At 39.7% G+C, this 17,500-nt stretch overlaps 1 protein-coding gene across 1 annotated transcript in view; it reads left to right on the top strand.

Moving 5' to 3' along the window:
- The first annotated feature begins 6,246 nt into the window (after positions 1-6,246).
- LOC143023311 (uncharacterized) overlaps positions 6,247-17,500 on the top strand; it is a 134,368-nt gene continuing 123,114 nt past the window's right edge. Inside the window, exon 1 of the mRNA XM_076181839.1 lies at positions 6,247-7,333. Coding sequence (XP_076037954.1) covers positions 7,179-7,333 — 155 coding nt within the window. The 5' untranslated portion in view covers positions 6,247-7,178. The remainder of the gene's footprint in view (positions 7,334-17,500) is intronic.

The raw sequence follows: 17,500 nt of genomic DNA, 5'->3' as shown, positions 1-17,500 counted from the left end.
CTCTTTTTACCATTCTGTGTCTGCAGTTAAATATTTCTCCGTTTCTATCTTTCAAACATATCGTTTGCTGTCTTCCTAAAGCATGTCTGCGCTCGGTCCCTTTAATACTTTTACTTTTCCGTATAGTTTCCTCCATTTCCTCCATGTTTTTCTTTCTTTTCTCTGATGTTTGCCTTCTGTTGATAAGCTTGTTTAGTTCAATTCTTTCTATTTCGTCTTCCCTGCTTTTAATGTGCATGGTTCTTCTTTTAATTAGGTCATTTGTAGCTTTAGAGTATTTGTTTTCTTTAATACTTTTTGTACTTTGTACTTTCTCTGCCGATTCCCTAATGATATCAATTAAGTTTAAATTCATATCTTCGATAATGTCCTAGTTGGATCTTGAAGCTTGGAATGTGTTTTTAATTTCTAAGTAAAATTTGGTCTTATTAGCCTTAACCTTTGCAAGGCTGGTTTTCTGTTTTAAAAGTAGTTTATTTCTCTTGGCTTTGAAATTGAATTTAGCTGTGCAACCTACTATTTTATGGTCACTACATATGTTGACTTTATTTATGACAGTAAAATTCCCAACGCTGTTCCTCTCATCTCCTAATATGAAGTGTACTTCGTTCTTTGTTGTTCCATTTGGACTTCTCCAGGTCCATTTACGACCTATGCGCTTTTGGAAGGAAATGGTCATTATCCTCATGTTGTAGTTTTCCGCAAAATTGACTAACATCTCGCCTCTGTCATTTCTCTCACCTACTCCGCACTTCCCAACTCACGACTCATCTCCCATGTTCTTCCCCACTTTAGCATTAATGTCGCCTATTACCAACGTGTACTTACTTTTTTTTATCCATTACCTGACTTAAATCATCATAGGAGGACTCAAGTTCATCGTCTGAACTGCGTGAAGTTCGTGCATAATACTGAATTATTTTTAGAATGTACCTTTTACACAGCCTAATCACAATCCAAGCTACCCTGTCTGATAAACTACTGAAGTTGACTACGTTACCAGGAACCTCTCGCTTTGTCCTTACCTCTATAGTAGAAGAGGTGGAGACTATCTTGAAAATTGTATGAACTTTTCTTCCGTTCTTCGGACTTCGCTGAGTCCTACAATGTCCCACTTGATGTTGTCTAGTGATCCCATTAAACTCTCCAGCTTATAGTCATGTGAGAGACTTCTTACGTCGTAAGTATAGATCTTGATTTTCTTGATGTTGTTTAATGTTCAAGACTTGGATGTACTTGGACAGTGCTTACTGACATTCGGTGGCATACTGCCCGTAAGCAGATGAGGCAATGCGGTTGGACCTTTAGGAGACTAAGATCCAAGAGGAAGGCCTGGTTTTTTATTTTGGTTGTGGTATTCATATTGGCTATGAAGGGTGGTTGGCAGTAATGTGACTTCGTTGCCAACTGGTTTCTGGTGAGACATTTGTGTGGTGTGACCTTATTCATTATATTCGGTTAAGCCCTATATGTATAGGGTGCCCAATGGTCCACGCCGTCATTATGACGGTATTACATATATCTATGAGTAAGTTCCCTGTTTGCCATCAGGGACGTGCCTGTTAGCAGTGGATCCTGCGATTGTGTGTATGAGCTGCTCTTTGTCTGATCTTTCTTACAAAACCTGCTCGATATGGGTGACCCTGCAGAGATTTCCTCTCTATCGACATAGCTCTTGTAATCATTAAGATTCCTAAACCTATCCACCACGGCAAGGTGTCAACTCTCAGATAGGATACCCACACACACACACACACACACACACACACACACACACACACACACACACACACACACACACACACACAAATATATATATATATGTATATGTGTGTGTGTGTTTTTATGTGTGTGTGTGTGAGTGTGTGTGTGTGTTAGAGTGTTATTTATATAGTTAAATATATATATATATATTTTTATATATATATATATATATACATATTAGGGTTATGACTCAGAAAAAAAAGTTTGCCTGGTAGAAGATTTATTTAACATTTTGATGCTAATCACGAAAAAATAACTCATTTTGTTCAACTTTGAAAATATGTCCCCCACACAAGCTCTTAATTCTTTGAAACATTTCAATAACTGTGATACTGATGCAAAGAAAATCTCAAACTATATACTGTTGGTAACAACAAACTGATCACATAAATACCTGTTCTCTTTTGCATGTTTTACTCAGTTCTTCCATCACTTTCAAAGCTCTCTCTGCTATCATGTTCGTGCGTGGTATATCAAACACTGATGGTGACCTGCTTCAGTGATTTTTCAAGCATTTCTGGGCAGCGGCACATCCCAACTCGGTAATACCAAGGAGAAGGTCATCATAGCTTGTCTTCTTGTATATTTGATTGGTGAACCATGCTTCTTGCCAGCTGTTGGCGATGAAACTTGCTGGACGCTCCAAAATATTACGCCATGATGGCAGTAAAAAGTATGCAATGAGAGTATAAATTGCCCTCGAATTCCATCGGGCACTGTGTAGAGAAGGCAGTTTTCGCCACTTGATAATCGGGAAAGAAGCATGTTTCTTATAATGCTGGAATGCTTTGCAAAGTTCATACAAGAAATTGAAGTCATCCCTCCAGCCAGGGTTCTCATCCCTTTTCTGTTTGTGTCTCTGCCACATACTCACTTTGTAGGTGATCATAGTTTTCCAACAGTTCATTGACAAACTTGTAGTTCAGACTCGGTTTGGTAGTCGTTTCAGAAATGTAGAAATCAAGAACGTGCCTCAATATTCTGTCCAATATGTGATGCTGACACCCAATGTATTGAGGCATGTCTAATCCTTTTCCGTTCATTGCTCTCTGTATTCTCGCAACAACACCATTTGATCGTCCAGTGTTTACAGCAGTCGTATCACATATGATCATTTTAATGCTTTACCAGGCATCATATTCATCAATTACTTTCTGCAGTGCATCATATATATCTTGCGAAGATCCACTTTTGCACCTTGCAACCCCTAGTCTAATATCCCTAGTTGCACTTTTGAGGCAGACCACTTGGTACTCTTGTTTTACTAGCCTTTTCCCATCAAAGTGAAGAGAAAAATCCTTCTCTTCCTTCAAAAGGGACTTTATCTCATCCTTCTTTTCTTCTGCTAGTCTGATGACTCCTCGCCATACTCCTGATTGTGTTGGTGTAGGAAGAGGCACACCTTCTTCTGCAAGACTTGCACAAACTTTAGATGCCTTGTTGGTAGACAAAGACTGGCGACTCACTAACTCAGTGGCCTGGTGTGTGGAAGACAGTTTCCTTCTTTTAACTGGCTCTGGCTCATCATTAGAACTGTCCTCTGTTACACTGCTGACATTGTCACCTGAGTTACCAGATTCATTATCATCATTAGATGTACTAGCAAATTGTTCATGTGATATTGGAACATGTCTCCGTCTTTTTGAAGGATGTATGGAAGATTTAGGCGCTGGCTTGTGAGTGGTGTATCCAACCTTTCCATCTGACTCCACTTGTTTGTGATAAAGCTCTTTATCTTCACTACAAAGCCAAACACCATTAACTTTAGTAATGTCAAATATATTCTCCATCCCATTCAAAAAGTCTTCATTTGGTCTACGTTGGTTCTTCTCATACAAAAGTATCAGTTTGGCCAGTCGTGCTTTTATGGCTTGCTGACTGAGAGTAGGAAAGCTGAATTTGCCCCACAACTGTAATAATTCTTCACAAATCCGTTGTATCCTAGTACTTTTCAGTTTGTCTTCCTCCAGTAAAATGTGGTATCTTCCCAATGTATGCCGATTTTTAGGTAGCCTGATGAAACTTGTTAAGCATTCAACATATGGAAGATCACGCCACTTTGTATGAATGGATGATGGTAGATTTGAAGCCAATTTTTGTGCATTCTTCTCCACATTATCACTGGATTTAAAGTATGCCATTTCTTCTGCGACTGCAATACAAAAGTAAATTATCGTTAGGACTGCAAATAGCTACCTCACTAACATTTTAAACCTAAAATGCAAATCCTCTTTATCAAAAACGTAAGTGCTAGCCCCTACAGGACATACCTGATGAGCGAGCCAGACAGCACAACCAACAGCTATCAAGACTGCCAGGTAACTGAAGCTACTGAGCCAGTCTCAGCCAGCCAAGATAATCTGATGATACTGTATGGGTGTATTGCATCATTCAATATTTACTCAGGAGAAAATCACCTAACGTTTCTATTCTAGGATGTATTATACCTTGTTCATTTGTTATCAGCATTCACGAATTCAAGCAATAAAAATATAATACCTGTGTTCTAATATTTTTCGATTATGAAATGCATATTGTTACAACATAGTCATCCTTACAAAACATGAATCTCTCTCTCTCTCAGTCATCCTTACAAAACATGTTTCTCTCTCTCTCTCAGTCATCCTTACAAAACATGTTTCTCTCTCTCTCTCTCTCTCACTCCTTTCATTTTCTATAATCTATAAAAAGGTATACTATGCTGTATGTAACAATATAAAGTTGTCAGAAATTTTTCGACAGAAAACCACTTTCACGGTGAAAATTCGCTAACTATGAGTGCATCGGTGGGGGAACTTTTTTCATATGAAACCGAAATAATTATAATTTATATGATAAGCGATTGGAAACTCATCACATGGGACAGCAGCCATTTTAAATTTCGAGAATTTTTTTTGTCATAACCCTAATACATATATATACATATATACATATATATATATACATATATATATATACTGTATATATATACATATATATATATATATGTGTGTGTGTGCGTGTGGGTGGGTGTGTATATGTATATATATATATATATATATATATATATATATATGTATACACACACACACACACACACACACACACACACACACATATATATATATATATATACATATATATACATACATATATATATATATATATATATATATATATTCATATAAACATACATATCAATCAAATCAGCCATCCTGAGTCCACTGCTGAACAAAGGCCTCCTTCAAAACTTTCGTCTTCCACGCTTCCCATCTCGCGGCGTCCACTCAGTAACACACTTGCTTCGTCGCTCATCAGTCGTACGCACTAACTTATCTGCCCAATTCCACTTCCTCTCTTTTACTGCCTCCACAATATTTTTCTGCTGTCTCACCCACCTTGCTCTCTTCCGGTCTCTCAACGTTATTCCCATCACTAATCTCTCCATTCTCTTCTGTGCAGTCCTTAGCTTTGTTTCCATCGCATTCGTTAGTTTCCAAGTCTCATACCCGTAGATTATTGGTGGTAGAATACGCTGATTGTAAACTTTACGTTTGAAACATAGAGTTAGAGAGTATCTCAGAATTTGATTATACTTACCAAATACTTTCCAGACAATTGTAATACATCTTTTTATTTCATTATCATGATCTCTCGTCACCTTCACCATCTGTCCTAAATAATTCTACTCCTCAACTTCTTCAAGACTCTCACCATCGACTATAATCTCTTTACTTTGAACTTTCGTGTTGAACATTACTTTGCTTTTGCTCTTATTCGTTTTTAGACCTACTTTCAGACGCTCTTTGTTCAGATCACTCAGCATATCTTGCAAGTCTTGTGCTTTTTCTGAAATAAGAATAATGCCATCTGCAAATCTTAGGTTGTTCAAATATTTGCCATTAACCTTCAAACCTTTCTCTTCCCAACTCAACCTTTTGAATATATCTTGCAAGCAAGCTGTAATAAATTTGGGTGAGATGGTATTGCCTTGCCGTACTCCTTTCTCGATCTTGATTTTTTCTCTATCTTCATGTAGTGGAATTACAGCGGTACCTTTCACATAAATCTTTTTTAAAACCTTTACGATCTGTTCGTTTGTACCCTGATTGCGTAACGACTTTAGTACTGCTATTTGTTGTACCGAGTCAAAGGCCTTCTCGTAATGTACAAAAGCTAAAGACAGAGGTATGTTGTATTCTGTCGTTTTTTTCATTTAGTTGGTTAATCGCCTGCAAATAGTCTAGAGTCAAATATGTGCTCCTAAAGCCTGCCTGTTCTCTCGGTTGGTTTCCATCTAAAATTTACTTAATGTATTTGTAAGAATATTGGAAAATGCTTTATATACATTTGATAGCAAGCTAATCGGTCGATAGTTACTAAGGTCCTTCTGGTCTCCTTTTTATGAAGCAAAATTACTATAGCATTGCATCACGATTCAGGAACGCTTGCTTCACGTAACACTGGGCATACATACATATACCAAGGCTTTTCCCCCCTTCCAAGGGAGATAGCCAAAAAGGGAAAGGCATAAAAACACTCCCACCCATTTCATCCCTAAATACACTCCACACCCCTCCCACCCTTCCTCTCATCTGAGCACCTCCTGGATGACGGGTCATCCCTGCACCCTGCCCACCGCCCTGGGTCAGAAGCAGTGTCGCAAGACAGTACATCCACAGCAAGGCCGCTTCATTTAATCGGCGACCCCCCCTCTCCGTCCCCCTTTGCATATAAGGCGAGGACGGGGAGAAATCCCTTCGGGCTGCGTCAAAATTTACTCACACATACTACCCCACCCCCCACCGCCCATTCCTCCTCATGCAGTCACAACATCATCCATATACAACCATTCTCCACTCACCTCTGTCTTCCGTCCTCTCCCTTCCTTCCTCAACAGACATTCCCCTCTTCCCCAAAGCCCCCTTCACCCCATCCATCCACCTCATCCTAGGACGTCCCCTCATGTTCACTCCCTCCACATCTGCCTTCCATACCTCTTTTACTAGTCTTTCTTCACTCATTCTTTCCATGTGTCCAAACCATCCTAATATTCTTTCATCAACCCTCTCTCCCAAATCCTTTTTCACCCCTGTTCTCCTCCTCACCTCCTCATTTCTCACTCTATCCAGCCTAGTAACCCCTACCATACTTCTCAGACACCTCATCTCAAACACATTCAAACTCCTTCTCTCTTCTTCTCTTATGTTCCACGTTTCTGCCCCATACAGTGCTGTTGGCACAATCACTCCTTCATAAAGTCTCCTCTTCGCATCCATTCCAAATGTCTATTCCTCATTACACTCTTTAAACCACCAAGGCATTTACTCGCTTCTCTCAATCTACATTCTACCTCCACCTTCACTCCACCTTTTCCTGCTACACTTGCACCCAAGTATCTAAAACTATCCACTTCCTCCAGTCGCTCTCCCTTAATGTTCACTTCCAGTCTACTGCCACTTTCACCCCTTGTACATCTCATCACCTTACTTTTACCCACATTTATCTTTAGCTTTCTTCTATCACATACTCTCCCAAACTCTGCCACCAGCTTCCTCAATCCCTCCTCTGACCCTGCCACAAGCGCAGTGTCGTCCGCAAACAACAGCTGGCTCACCTCCCACTTTTCTCCATTTTCTTTAACCATCTCCAATCCCTGACTCACTACCCTAGCATTCACCTCTCGTACCACCCCATCCATGTATAAGTTGAACAGCCAGGGCGACATAACGCATCCTTGACGAAGTCCCACTTTTACTTCAAACCACTCACTCTCTCCATTGGTGGGGGAAAAGAATACTGCCACCAAGTTTCCCACTTGGATCGTAAGAGGCGAGAAGAAAGGGACGGGGAGAGGGACTAGGCATCCTTCTCCCTGTAGCCCCAAGGGGCAGATTCCTAAAAAGCAAAGCAACACTGGGCGTACAACTGAGATAAATTAATATGAACTTCTTTCCCTGCGTCTTTCAACAGATCTATCGATATACCATCTTCGCCAGGTGCTTTTCTTCGTTTCATATTCTTAGAGCAAATTGTACTTCTTCCTTTGTATTCTGTGGTACAGTACTAACGTCTACAGATGAATTTACCGACTCAACTACGGTCTTGGACGTGTAAAGCTCTTAATAAATTCTTGTACTCTTTTTACCATTCTGTGTCTGCAGTTAAAGATTTCTCCGTTTCTATCTTTCAAACATATCGTTTGCTGTCTTCCTAAAGCATGTCTGCGCTCGGTCCCTTTAATACTTTTACTTTTCCTTATAGTTTCCTCCATTTCCTTCATGTTTTTCTTTCTTTTCTCTGATGTTTGCCTTCACTTGATAAGCTTGTTTAGTTCAATTCTTTGTATTTCGTCTTCCCTGCTTTTAATCTGCATGGTTCTTCTTTTAATTAGGTCATTTGTAGCTTTAGAGTATTTGTTTTCTATAATACTTTTTGTACTTTGTACTTTCTCTGCCGATTCCCTAATGATATCAATTAAGTTTAAATTCATATTTTCGATAATGTCCTAGTTGGATCTTGAAGCTTGGAATGTGTTTTTAATTTGTAACTGAAATTTGGTCTTATTAGCCTTAACCTTTGCAAGGCTGGTTTTCTTTTTTAAAAGTAGTTTATTTCTCTCGGCTGTGAAATTGAATTTAGCTGTGCAACCTACTATTTTATGGTCACTACATATGTTGACTTTATTTATGACAGTAGAATTCCTAACGCTGTTCCTCTCATCTCCTAATATGAAGTGTACTTCGTTCTTTGTTGTTCCATTTGGACTTCTCCAGGTCCATTTACGACCTGTGCGCTTTTGGAAGGAAATGGTCATTATCCTCATGTAGTAGTTTTCCGCAAAATTGACTAACATCTCGCCTCTGTCATTTCTCTCACCTACTCCGCACTTCCCAACTCACGACTCATCTCCCACCTTCTTCCCCACTTTAGCATTAATGTCGCCTATTACCAACGTGTACTTACTTTTTTTTTTATCCATTACCTGACTTAAATCATCATAGGAGGACTCAACTTCATCGTCTGAACTGTGTGAAGTTCGTGCATAATACTGAATTATTTTTAGAATGTACCTTTTACACAGCCTAATGACAATCCAAGCTACCCTGTCTGATAAACTACTGAAGTTGACTACGTTACCAGGAACCTCTCGGTTTGTCCTTACCTCTATAGTAGAAGAGGTGGAGACTATCTTGAAAATTGTATGAAGTTTTCTTCCGTTCTTCGGACTTCGCTCAGTCGTACAATGTCCCACTTGATGTTGTCTAGTGATCCCATTAAACTCTCCAGCTTGTGGTCTTGTGAGAGACTTGTTACGTTGTAAGTATAGATCTTCATTTTCTTGATGTTGTTTAATGTCCAAGACTTGGATGTACTTGGACAGTGCTTACTGACATTCGGTGGCATACTGCCCGTAAGCAGATGAGGCAATGCGGTTGGACCTTTAGGAGACTATGATCGAACAGGAACGCCTGGTTTTATTTTGGTTGTGCTATTCATATTGGCTATGAAGGGGGGTTAGCAGTAATCTGACTTCGTTGCCAACTGGTTTCTGGTGAGACATTTCTGTGGTGTGACCTTATTCATTATATCCGGTGAAGCCCTATATGTATAGGGTGCCCAATGGTCCACGCCGTCATTATGACGGTATTACATATATCTATGATGAATTTCCCTGTTTGCCATCAGTGACGTGCCTGTTAGCAGTGGATCCTGCGATTGTGTGTATGAGCTGCTCTTTGTGTGATCATTCTTACAAAACCTGTTCGATATGGGTGACCCTGCAGAGATTTCCGCTCTATCGACATAGCTCTTGTAATCATTAAGATTCCTAAACCTATCCACCACGGCAAGGTATCAACTTTCAGATAGGATAAACACACACACACACACACACACACACACACACACACATACACGCACACACACACACACTTACACACACACACACACACACATACACGGATCGGCGGCCAGACATTGCACTACCCACGCGAACTCTTCTTCAGTGCCGCAAGGGAATATTTAAGAGAAGACACAGAAATGCTAAGAAATGAAACAGAAGTCATTAAGAACTGACTCAAAGATTCCCAACTTCCTCCCAACTCCGTCAGGGAAAAACTAAGAGTAGCAAAAAGAGATATGGCAGAGAGAGAGAGAGAGAGAGAGAGAGAGAGAGAGAGAGAGAGAGAGAGAGAGAGCTTGAAGATCTATGCAACTCCAGGGAATAAAAATGAGTTCGACACGGTAACCACTTGGCTACCGCGCAGACTTTGACGGAAAGCCAACTCGTTATCCAAAAGGTTAAGACACGTCTCCAAGAAGGATTTCGCTAAAGATGTCATTATGGTGTTTTTACTGTTGCCGTCACGTGATTTAATTCAGCCGATGGAATCTCATATTACCCGAAAGAGAACAAGTATTGACTGCTACTCCTGCCGCCAGGTGATTTTATTCAACAGAAGGCGGTGATCCCTGTATATAAAGGGTTTAATAAGAACTGAAATGGTGTTTGAGGTATTATGCAGGGTATCAGGACAACTGCCCCCGGGACAACTGTCCCCGGGACAATTGCCCCCCGACAACTGCCCCCGGGACAATTGCCCCCGTAGGATAACTGCCCCCGTAGGACAAACTGCCCCCGACAACTACCCCCTGGACATTTGCCCCGACAACTACTCCGACAATTGCCCTAAAATTTGTTGCCAGTTATCGGGGGGCAATTGTCCCGGGGGCAGTTGTCCTATCAGGACAACTGCCCCCGGGACAATTGCCCCCCGACAACTGCCCCCGGGACAATTGCCCCCGTAGGATAACTGCCCCCGGAGGACAACTGCCCCCGACAACTCCCCCCTGGACATTTGCCCCGACAACTACCCCGACAATTGCCCTAAAATTTGTTGCCAATTACGTAATTACTTTCTAGTAATTTCCTGAGTAACTATCTATAAAAAAAATTCTTCATAGAGAAATGGTAGTAAATAAGAACTATTAAAACAATGTTTTATTATTGTTAATAAAAGTACATGATTTGAAAAAGATAACATTATATACTCAAATTTGTTGCCATTTACGTAATTACTTTCTAGTAATTTCCTGAGTAACTATTTATAAAAAATTCTTCATAGAGAAATGGTAGTAAATAAGAACTATCAAAACCAATGTTTTATTATTGTTAATAAAAATACATGATTTTAAAAAGATAGCATTGTATACTCAAATTTGTACATATATAAGTTGCAAAAATATTGAAAAAAAATTTGACTACTAGATTTTTAATTTGTGGGCTATGTATCTAAAAAATTCCTATACATCGCGGTTCTGAAAGTCTTGCACAATGTTTGCTATTCTTATGCTAGAATCCTGATAGCGTTTCCGCTTAGGAGGTACTGGCTGCCCAGCAAGTATTTGATTGATTATGACGCTGAATAGTGCCTGTTCTCTCTTCAGCACCCCCAGAAATTTCCATATATTTGGATGAAATGACGTAACGCTTGCTTGCATATGGTTATGCCATCCATCTAAGGCGTTGTTTGTTCGAGGTAAAGCTTCAACAACACAAGTATACATACTCCACATGCTTACAGGGAAACGTAGCTGTCTCCTTGTATGTCGACGTCTTCTGCCGATGTATGTATCTTCAAAATAATCTATTATAGCATCAGCCTCAGGTGGTAACGTCTTTTGCAGTTTCTCAAATGCTTCAATAACTTTTTCTGGGGGAACAAACGCCAAAGCAGGAATCATACGGATTTGTAGGGAAAAATCGGCGTCAGTTTGGTATTTAGTTTGGAGACCTTCATTTTGCACCTTACGGTATATGCTTTGAGATAAGTGGTAAAAACATCCTTTAACGGTTACGTTGGGGAAGATCTCTTCAATAGCACTCCTAGCAGCTTGTTCAAAGTCTATTAGGAAGATCTTTGGATTAAGTCTAGGGTTTATAGTGAGTAGTTGTTGAGATGTAACATTATTTGCCAATTCCTTCTGCTTCACATAGATGTATCCTTCATAAATAAGCTTCATTTTTTCTCGTTCACTTCGGACGAACTCCATAATGGGTGATGTCACTTCTTATATTTCTGAATAGACATTGGATCCTTCTTTCTTTTTAAGCCTATATATATGCGATTGGCGATAACTTTCGGAAATCAACTATAACTTGTACGACCGATTACCTAATTAGGAAGTAGCTACATAAATGGTAATAAATTCAGGAAATAGCAACAATTATTTCTTAAATGACCGATTATGTAATCGTTACTTAATTAGGCAATTACTAAAAAGTAATTACGTAAATGGCAATAAATTCCAGGTCAATTGTCCAGGGGGCAGTTGTCCGGGTGGCAGTTGTCCGGGGGCAGTTGTCCTACGGGGGCAATTGTCCCAGGGGCAGTTATCGGGGGGCAATTGTCCCGGGGGCAGTTGTCCTAGAACCATTATGCAGAGCTGGACGCGTTCTTCTGTGCGTTCCTGGGTGACATGAGGAAAATCATGCCAGTCAAGACACCGAGGAACACACCGAGGAATGCACACCTTTCTGGTATGAGATTGTTAAGCGCAAGTTAGGATTCGAAAAATTCTTAACAGGTTCACAGGGCAAGATGTATGCAAATATCATTTAGGCTGTAGTTACCCCGTGGAAGTCAATTTTTGATAACCGGTTCACAGAGGTCATAGAATTGCAAGAACAGGCTCGCATCAACCGGTAATAACCGGTTTAATAACACCACTGGTTCAATGGGACGTCAAATGGTGTTTGAGGAATTATAGCGTTGTTAAGAGGGATTCTCTGGCCAAGCGATTTTATTCAGCTGAGGGGATGCCCCTCATTGTTCAGGGGCTAAAATAGCAATAAGAAAATGAAGGAAGATGACGACAATGATAAAATGTCGAAGACTGTAATTTCTTTTTTCCTTTCCTTTCATTAAAACGTAATGATTTTTAAATATATTTGTTCAAATATTTCTTCCGTCCGTATATACCTTTATTTTGAGTCAGTAATGTTTGTGAAAGAGTTTGTGAAACGATTTGTGACCATAGTAATATTGGGTCAATAATTTTGCCTTGAAGCCCACATAACATCATGCATTAAATGATATTGTCGAATTTGAGAGGTTTTTGGCCTCCAAGAATTATGCTAGTGAATTGTTGTCCCCTGGGGCAATGGAAAGAGGCCTCTTTGGTACAGATTTGCAGTAATTGACGTAATAGATTTTTTTTATTTTTGATTTGGAGGTTTCGCCCTCAAGGTAGACTTCTCGTAGAATGTAATTAATGGTCCTATCTACATCTATACTAGTAAAGCGGCTCTCAGCATCGAGAGATGCTATGTCCCCTTCTGTAAGGCTGCCTGTTTCCTTCTGATCCCTTCCGAGGAGTACCTTGATAAAATCGATACTTTCCTTGCAGACGAATCCACATTGTACAAAATTGCGGGATATCCCATCGAATCCCTTAAGACTGAGGTTAAGAAGATCATAGACGCTGTTAGCGCCCACGCCGACAGAGTTAAGCTACAGAAGGTCTCTGGTAATTACGCCCCAGGATATTGTTAGGGAACCGTCAAGACCCATGAGAGCAAATCTTTACGTGGCCTACTGATTTCTGTTCAGTTTGAGCCAGAAATGCTTTGAGGAGGTCGGGCTGTACAAGTCTTTCTTCATGGGCAAATATGTAGCTTCCCCTCTCTTATTATCGGTCCAAGTCTTCGTTGGGGACGCACACCGACCAGAGGACCCCACACTTCGTCCACCTCCATCGGCTCACAGCAGGAGCACTGGACGGTGCGCACCTGTGGACGAGGTTCATCTCGAAAGTGTCCTCCGGGTCCCCAGGTCCTTGTTGGTTGAGGCGTCTGCTCCTTGACCTCTCTCATCTCAACGTCATCCTCGTCGTAGAGGCTCCTGTTCCTCTTCATCGGCTTTTCGGCCATGGAGCATCTGTAAATGTCGAAGAATCTCATAGTTACGTCGTGTCTTCAAGAATCCTTCTTGGGACAAACTTCGAGTCATGGCTTACTGCGGGCCACTCCTCCGCTGGCGGAAGCGGAAAGGACAGATTTAGAAATTTGTCCCAAGTGATGGCGTAGCGGAGAGAACCCATATTTAACTCACATTTTCATTTGTTGTCAAAGTTTGAAACACACACACATGTATATATATATATATATATATATATATATATATATATATATATATATATATATATATATATATATATATATATATATATATATATATACGTATCATTCCAGATAACTCCAAGTGGTACCGTTATGTTGACGGCATCCTCTTCATTTCACACAAAACAAACAACACAAGAAACCTACTGGAACAACTGAACAACGTAGAGCAAAGAATTAAATTCACAGTAGGGAAGAGACCAACGGTTCCCTACCTTTCCTAGACGCTGTCGTCATCAGATCGGACAAGAGCGCTAGGTTCAAGGTATACCGTAAACCGACAAACAAAGACGACTTCATCCACTATTTCAGCGCACATGACGAAAAGACCAAATCAGAGGCTATCATTGGGTTTTACCTTAGGGCTCTTAGAATATGCAGCGAAGAGTATTTACAAGAAGGAATTGAATACATAACCGCTGCATTCAGGAACCTAAGGTACCCAGAGGGCATGTTAGGGACGTCACAAAGGATTACAAAGGAGGAGCATGCCAACAGGAGACCTTTTGGTCCATAACTAGGTCGGATGCTAGAAAAAAAATTATGATAATGATAAATAAGTAAATAGATAAAAATTATAATATAAATGATAATAAATCAAATAACTAAATAAATACATAGGTATAATTAGATAATAAACAGGTAAATAGTAAATAATAACAGATAAATAATAATAAATGAAAATCAAGCAGATAATAATAATTATAATTATCAGACAAATAATAAACAAATAATATAAAATAAACGGCAGGCATTACAGATCTCATATTTAATATTAAACTGATCTATTACACTTTTAGTTTTCAGATTAATATATATGACACATCAATCTATTGTATGTGTATCATGAAGTATGCATTTTCTATCTCCCAATCTCATCTGTAGACACCGAATTTCATTTTGGTAGAAAAAAAAACAAAATCCTATGTACCTAAATTTGATACATATTTTTCTACATTCATCTTTTACTCTACAACGAATTTAATTTTTCTGTAAGTGGAACAGTACTGAAATATAAGGTAAATAATCTAGGGAAAGCAATTAAAATCAGACAGAGGAAAGGAAGTGAAGAGAGGACATATTTACGATACCTTGTGGTTCCTAACTCTGGCCTCTCTCACATGCTTTCCCAATTTGTATATATATATATATATATATAGATATATATATATATATATATATATATATATATATATATGTGTGTGTGTGTGTGTGTGTGTGTGTGTGTATGTGTGCATGTGTGCGTGTGTGTGTGTATAACAATATACACGTGCATACTTCATTCTATGAAATGAAATAATAAATATATATATAAATATCAAATGTTTTACCACAAACACTGTATTATACAGTATTTTCATGATGAAAACTATATTTGTGGGGAGGTGCAACCCTGTAGTCCTGCACTCAATCATCCATAACTCTTAATGAGGTATACAAGGTAGAGAGAAATTTTGGCAGCCAACGATTTGGCAGGAAACAGTCTTAGTCACAACAAGAAATATTGGCACTGGGATGATCCCTTTGGTTGAATAAAATCGCCTGACGGCAGTCACAAAATAATAGGAAAAGAGTCGTCGCCGTCTGTGGGTTCATCACTTCGAGTGGAGGGGAAGGGAGGGAGGGCGAGGGAGGTTTTGATCTATCGAGTCCCCCCACACCCCCACCCCCAGCGGCAACATCCCCACGTTAACAACACAACACAGCCAGAATGAGAGGCTTTCAAGTCCCACAACCCCCGAAGGTTTGAAAGTGCTAACCACTTCAGAGGTAGAAATATCCTAAACGCCAAATGAATATATTCAGCTTTCGGAAACCTCTGGCCGTGAAAGTGTTGATAATAGTAATAATGATAATTATGATAATCAATTGCGACAAAATAAAAGCTCGGTGACAATTAAAAAAATATATATTTTGGCAGTCGTATCTTATCAAAATTGTGTGTAACGAATTTTTTATTTAGCCTGGAGGGAACCCAAGAGAAGATCAGTAATTTTGGTGAAATTAAATCGATAAAGATGGACATAAAGAATGGAGGAGGGAGATCTGGACTGATGTATTTGCGTCCTGAGAGTCCGTCAGTTTTCCTTTTTATTCGTCAATATTATTATCTGGAAATCAGAGTATCAGAGGAACGGAAGCCTGCACCTTTACCCTTTGTGTTTGGATACGCACACTCGGACAACAGGCGCAGCGGCCGAAGGAAAAAAAAAAAAAAAAAAGTGTTCAAGACTCAAACACATCTTGACCGAGTCGATACCCTGTCATAAATACGTACACAGTAAATTTACATACAAGAACGTGTTTGTGTACGTGTGTGTGTGTTCACTGTTCTAGTATGAAGTCAAGCTTATAATTGTCTTCCCTTTGCATATGTTCTTGCTCTATACGTATTATGATATGTTGGTTTTCATGTGCGTTTATGGTGTGTAAATTTATTAGTGTTTAGCTGAGTAAGTTTTATTCGTTTACGGTGTGGGAATACACACACACACATTATATATATATATATATATATATATATATACATATATATTTATATATATATATATATATACATATATATATTGTTACGGAATAAAACTCTAGTTGCAGTGATGTATCAAAAAATCAAATCTAACAGTTGGAAAGTGATGGAATCCAGCCTACTACCATCTCGTTCAAATTGTGCCATGCCCGCTGATAGTCGTTGGGGATTGGACGAAATTTCTCAGGTGCTCGAGCAGCAGTTGCAGTCGGATGACCTCCTGGCTGGCAGTTCGTAGCAGGTTTTCATCCGTTTATAGTCTTTGCGTGGCAGGATGGTGTTAGACTGGGTTCCTAATCATGAGGTCTTGCTTTCGAGTGTCTGCAACTGGTGGATGTGGTTGTATATAGTGTATTATTAAAAGGAATAGTAGCCAGTGGTTGTGGGTCTGCATAGTGTCCTGTGTGACAGACTTTTCTCCCTGGACGTCGATCTGGACGGAACTTACTTGCCCAGAAATCCTTGCCAGTTTCTTACAATTTCGCAGCATTTGCCTCAAAATAAATTTATTGGTCACGACGACAGATTCCGTGCTCACTCCAATAAGAAGACTGACCAACATGTACACAAGAGACGGATTCTTGTCTGTATGATAGAACAAGCTCTATCCGGATCGGCGGCCAGACATTGCACTACCCACGCGAACTCTTCTTCAGTGCCGCAAGGGAATATTTAAGAGAAGACACAGAAATGCTAAGAAATGAAACAGAAGTCATTAAGAACTGACTCATTCCCAACTTCCTCCCAACTCCGTCAAGGAAAAACTAAGAGTAACAAAAAGAGATATGGCAGAGAGAGAGAGAGAGAGAGAGAGAGAGAGAGACAGATTGAAGATGTATGCAGCCCCAGGGAATGAAAATGAGTTCGACACGGTAACCACTTGGCTACCGCGCAGACTTTGACGGAAAGCCAACTCGTTATCCAAAAGGTTAAGACACGTCTCCAAGAAGGATTTCGCTAAAGATGTCATTATGGTGTTTTTACTGTTGCCGTCACGTGATTTAATTCAGCCGATGGAATCTCCTGTTACCCGAAAGAGAAGACGT

Source organism: Oratosquilla oratoria, unplaced genomic scaffold (genome assembly GCF_046742065.1).
Source record: "Oratosquilla oratoria isolate Oo_2021 unplaced genomic scaffold, ASM4674206v1 SCAFFOLD45, whole genome shotgun sequence".
Classification (NCBI taxonomy): Eukaryota; Metazoa; Arthropoda; class Malacostraca; order Stomatopoda; family Squillidae; genus Oratosquilla; species Oratosquilla oratoria.
Note: the sequence above shows the minus strand (reverse complement) of the source record. Positions and strands in the feature narration are given on the sequence as shown.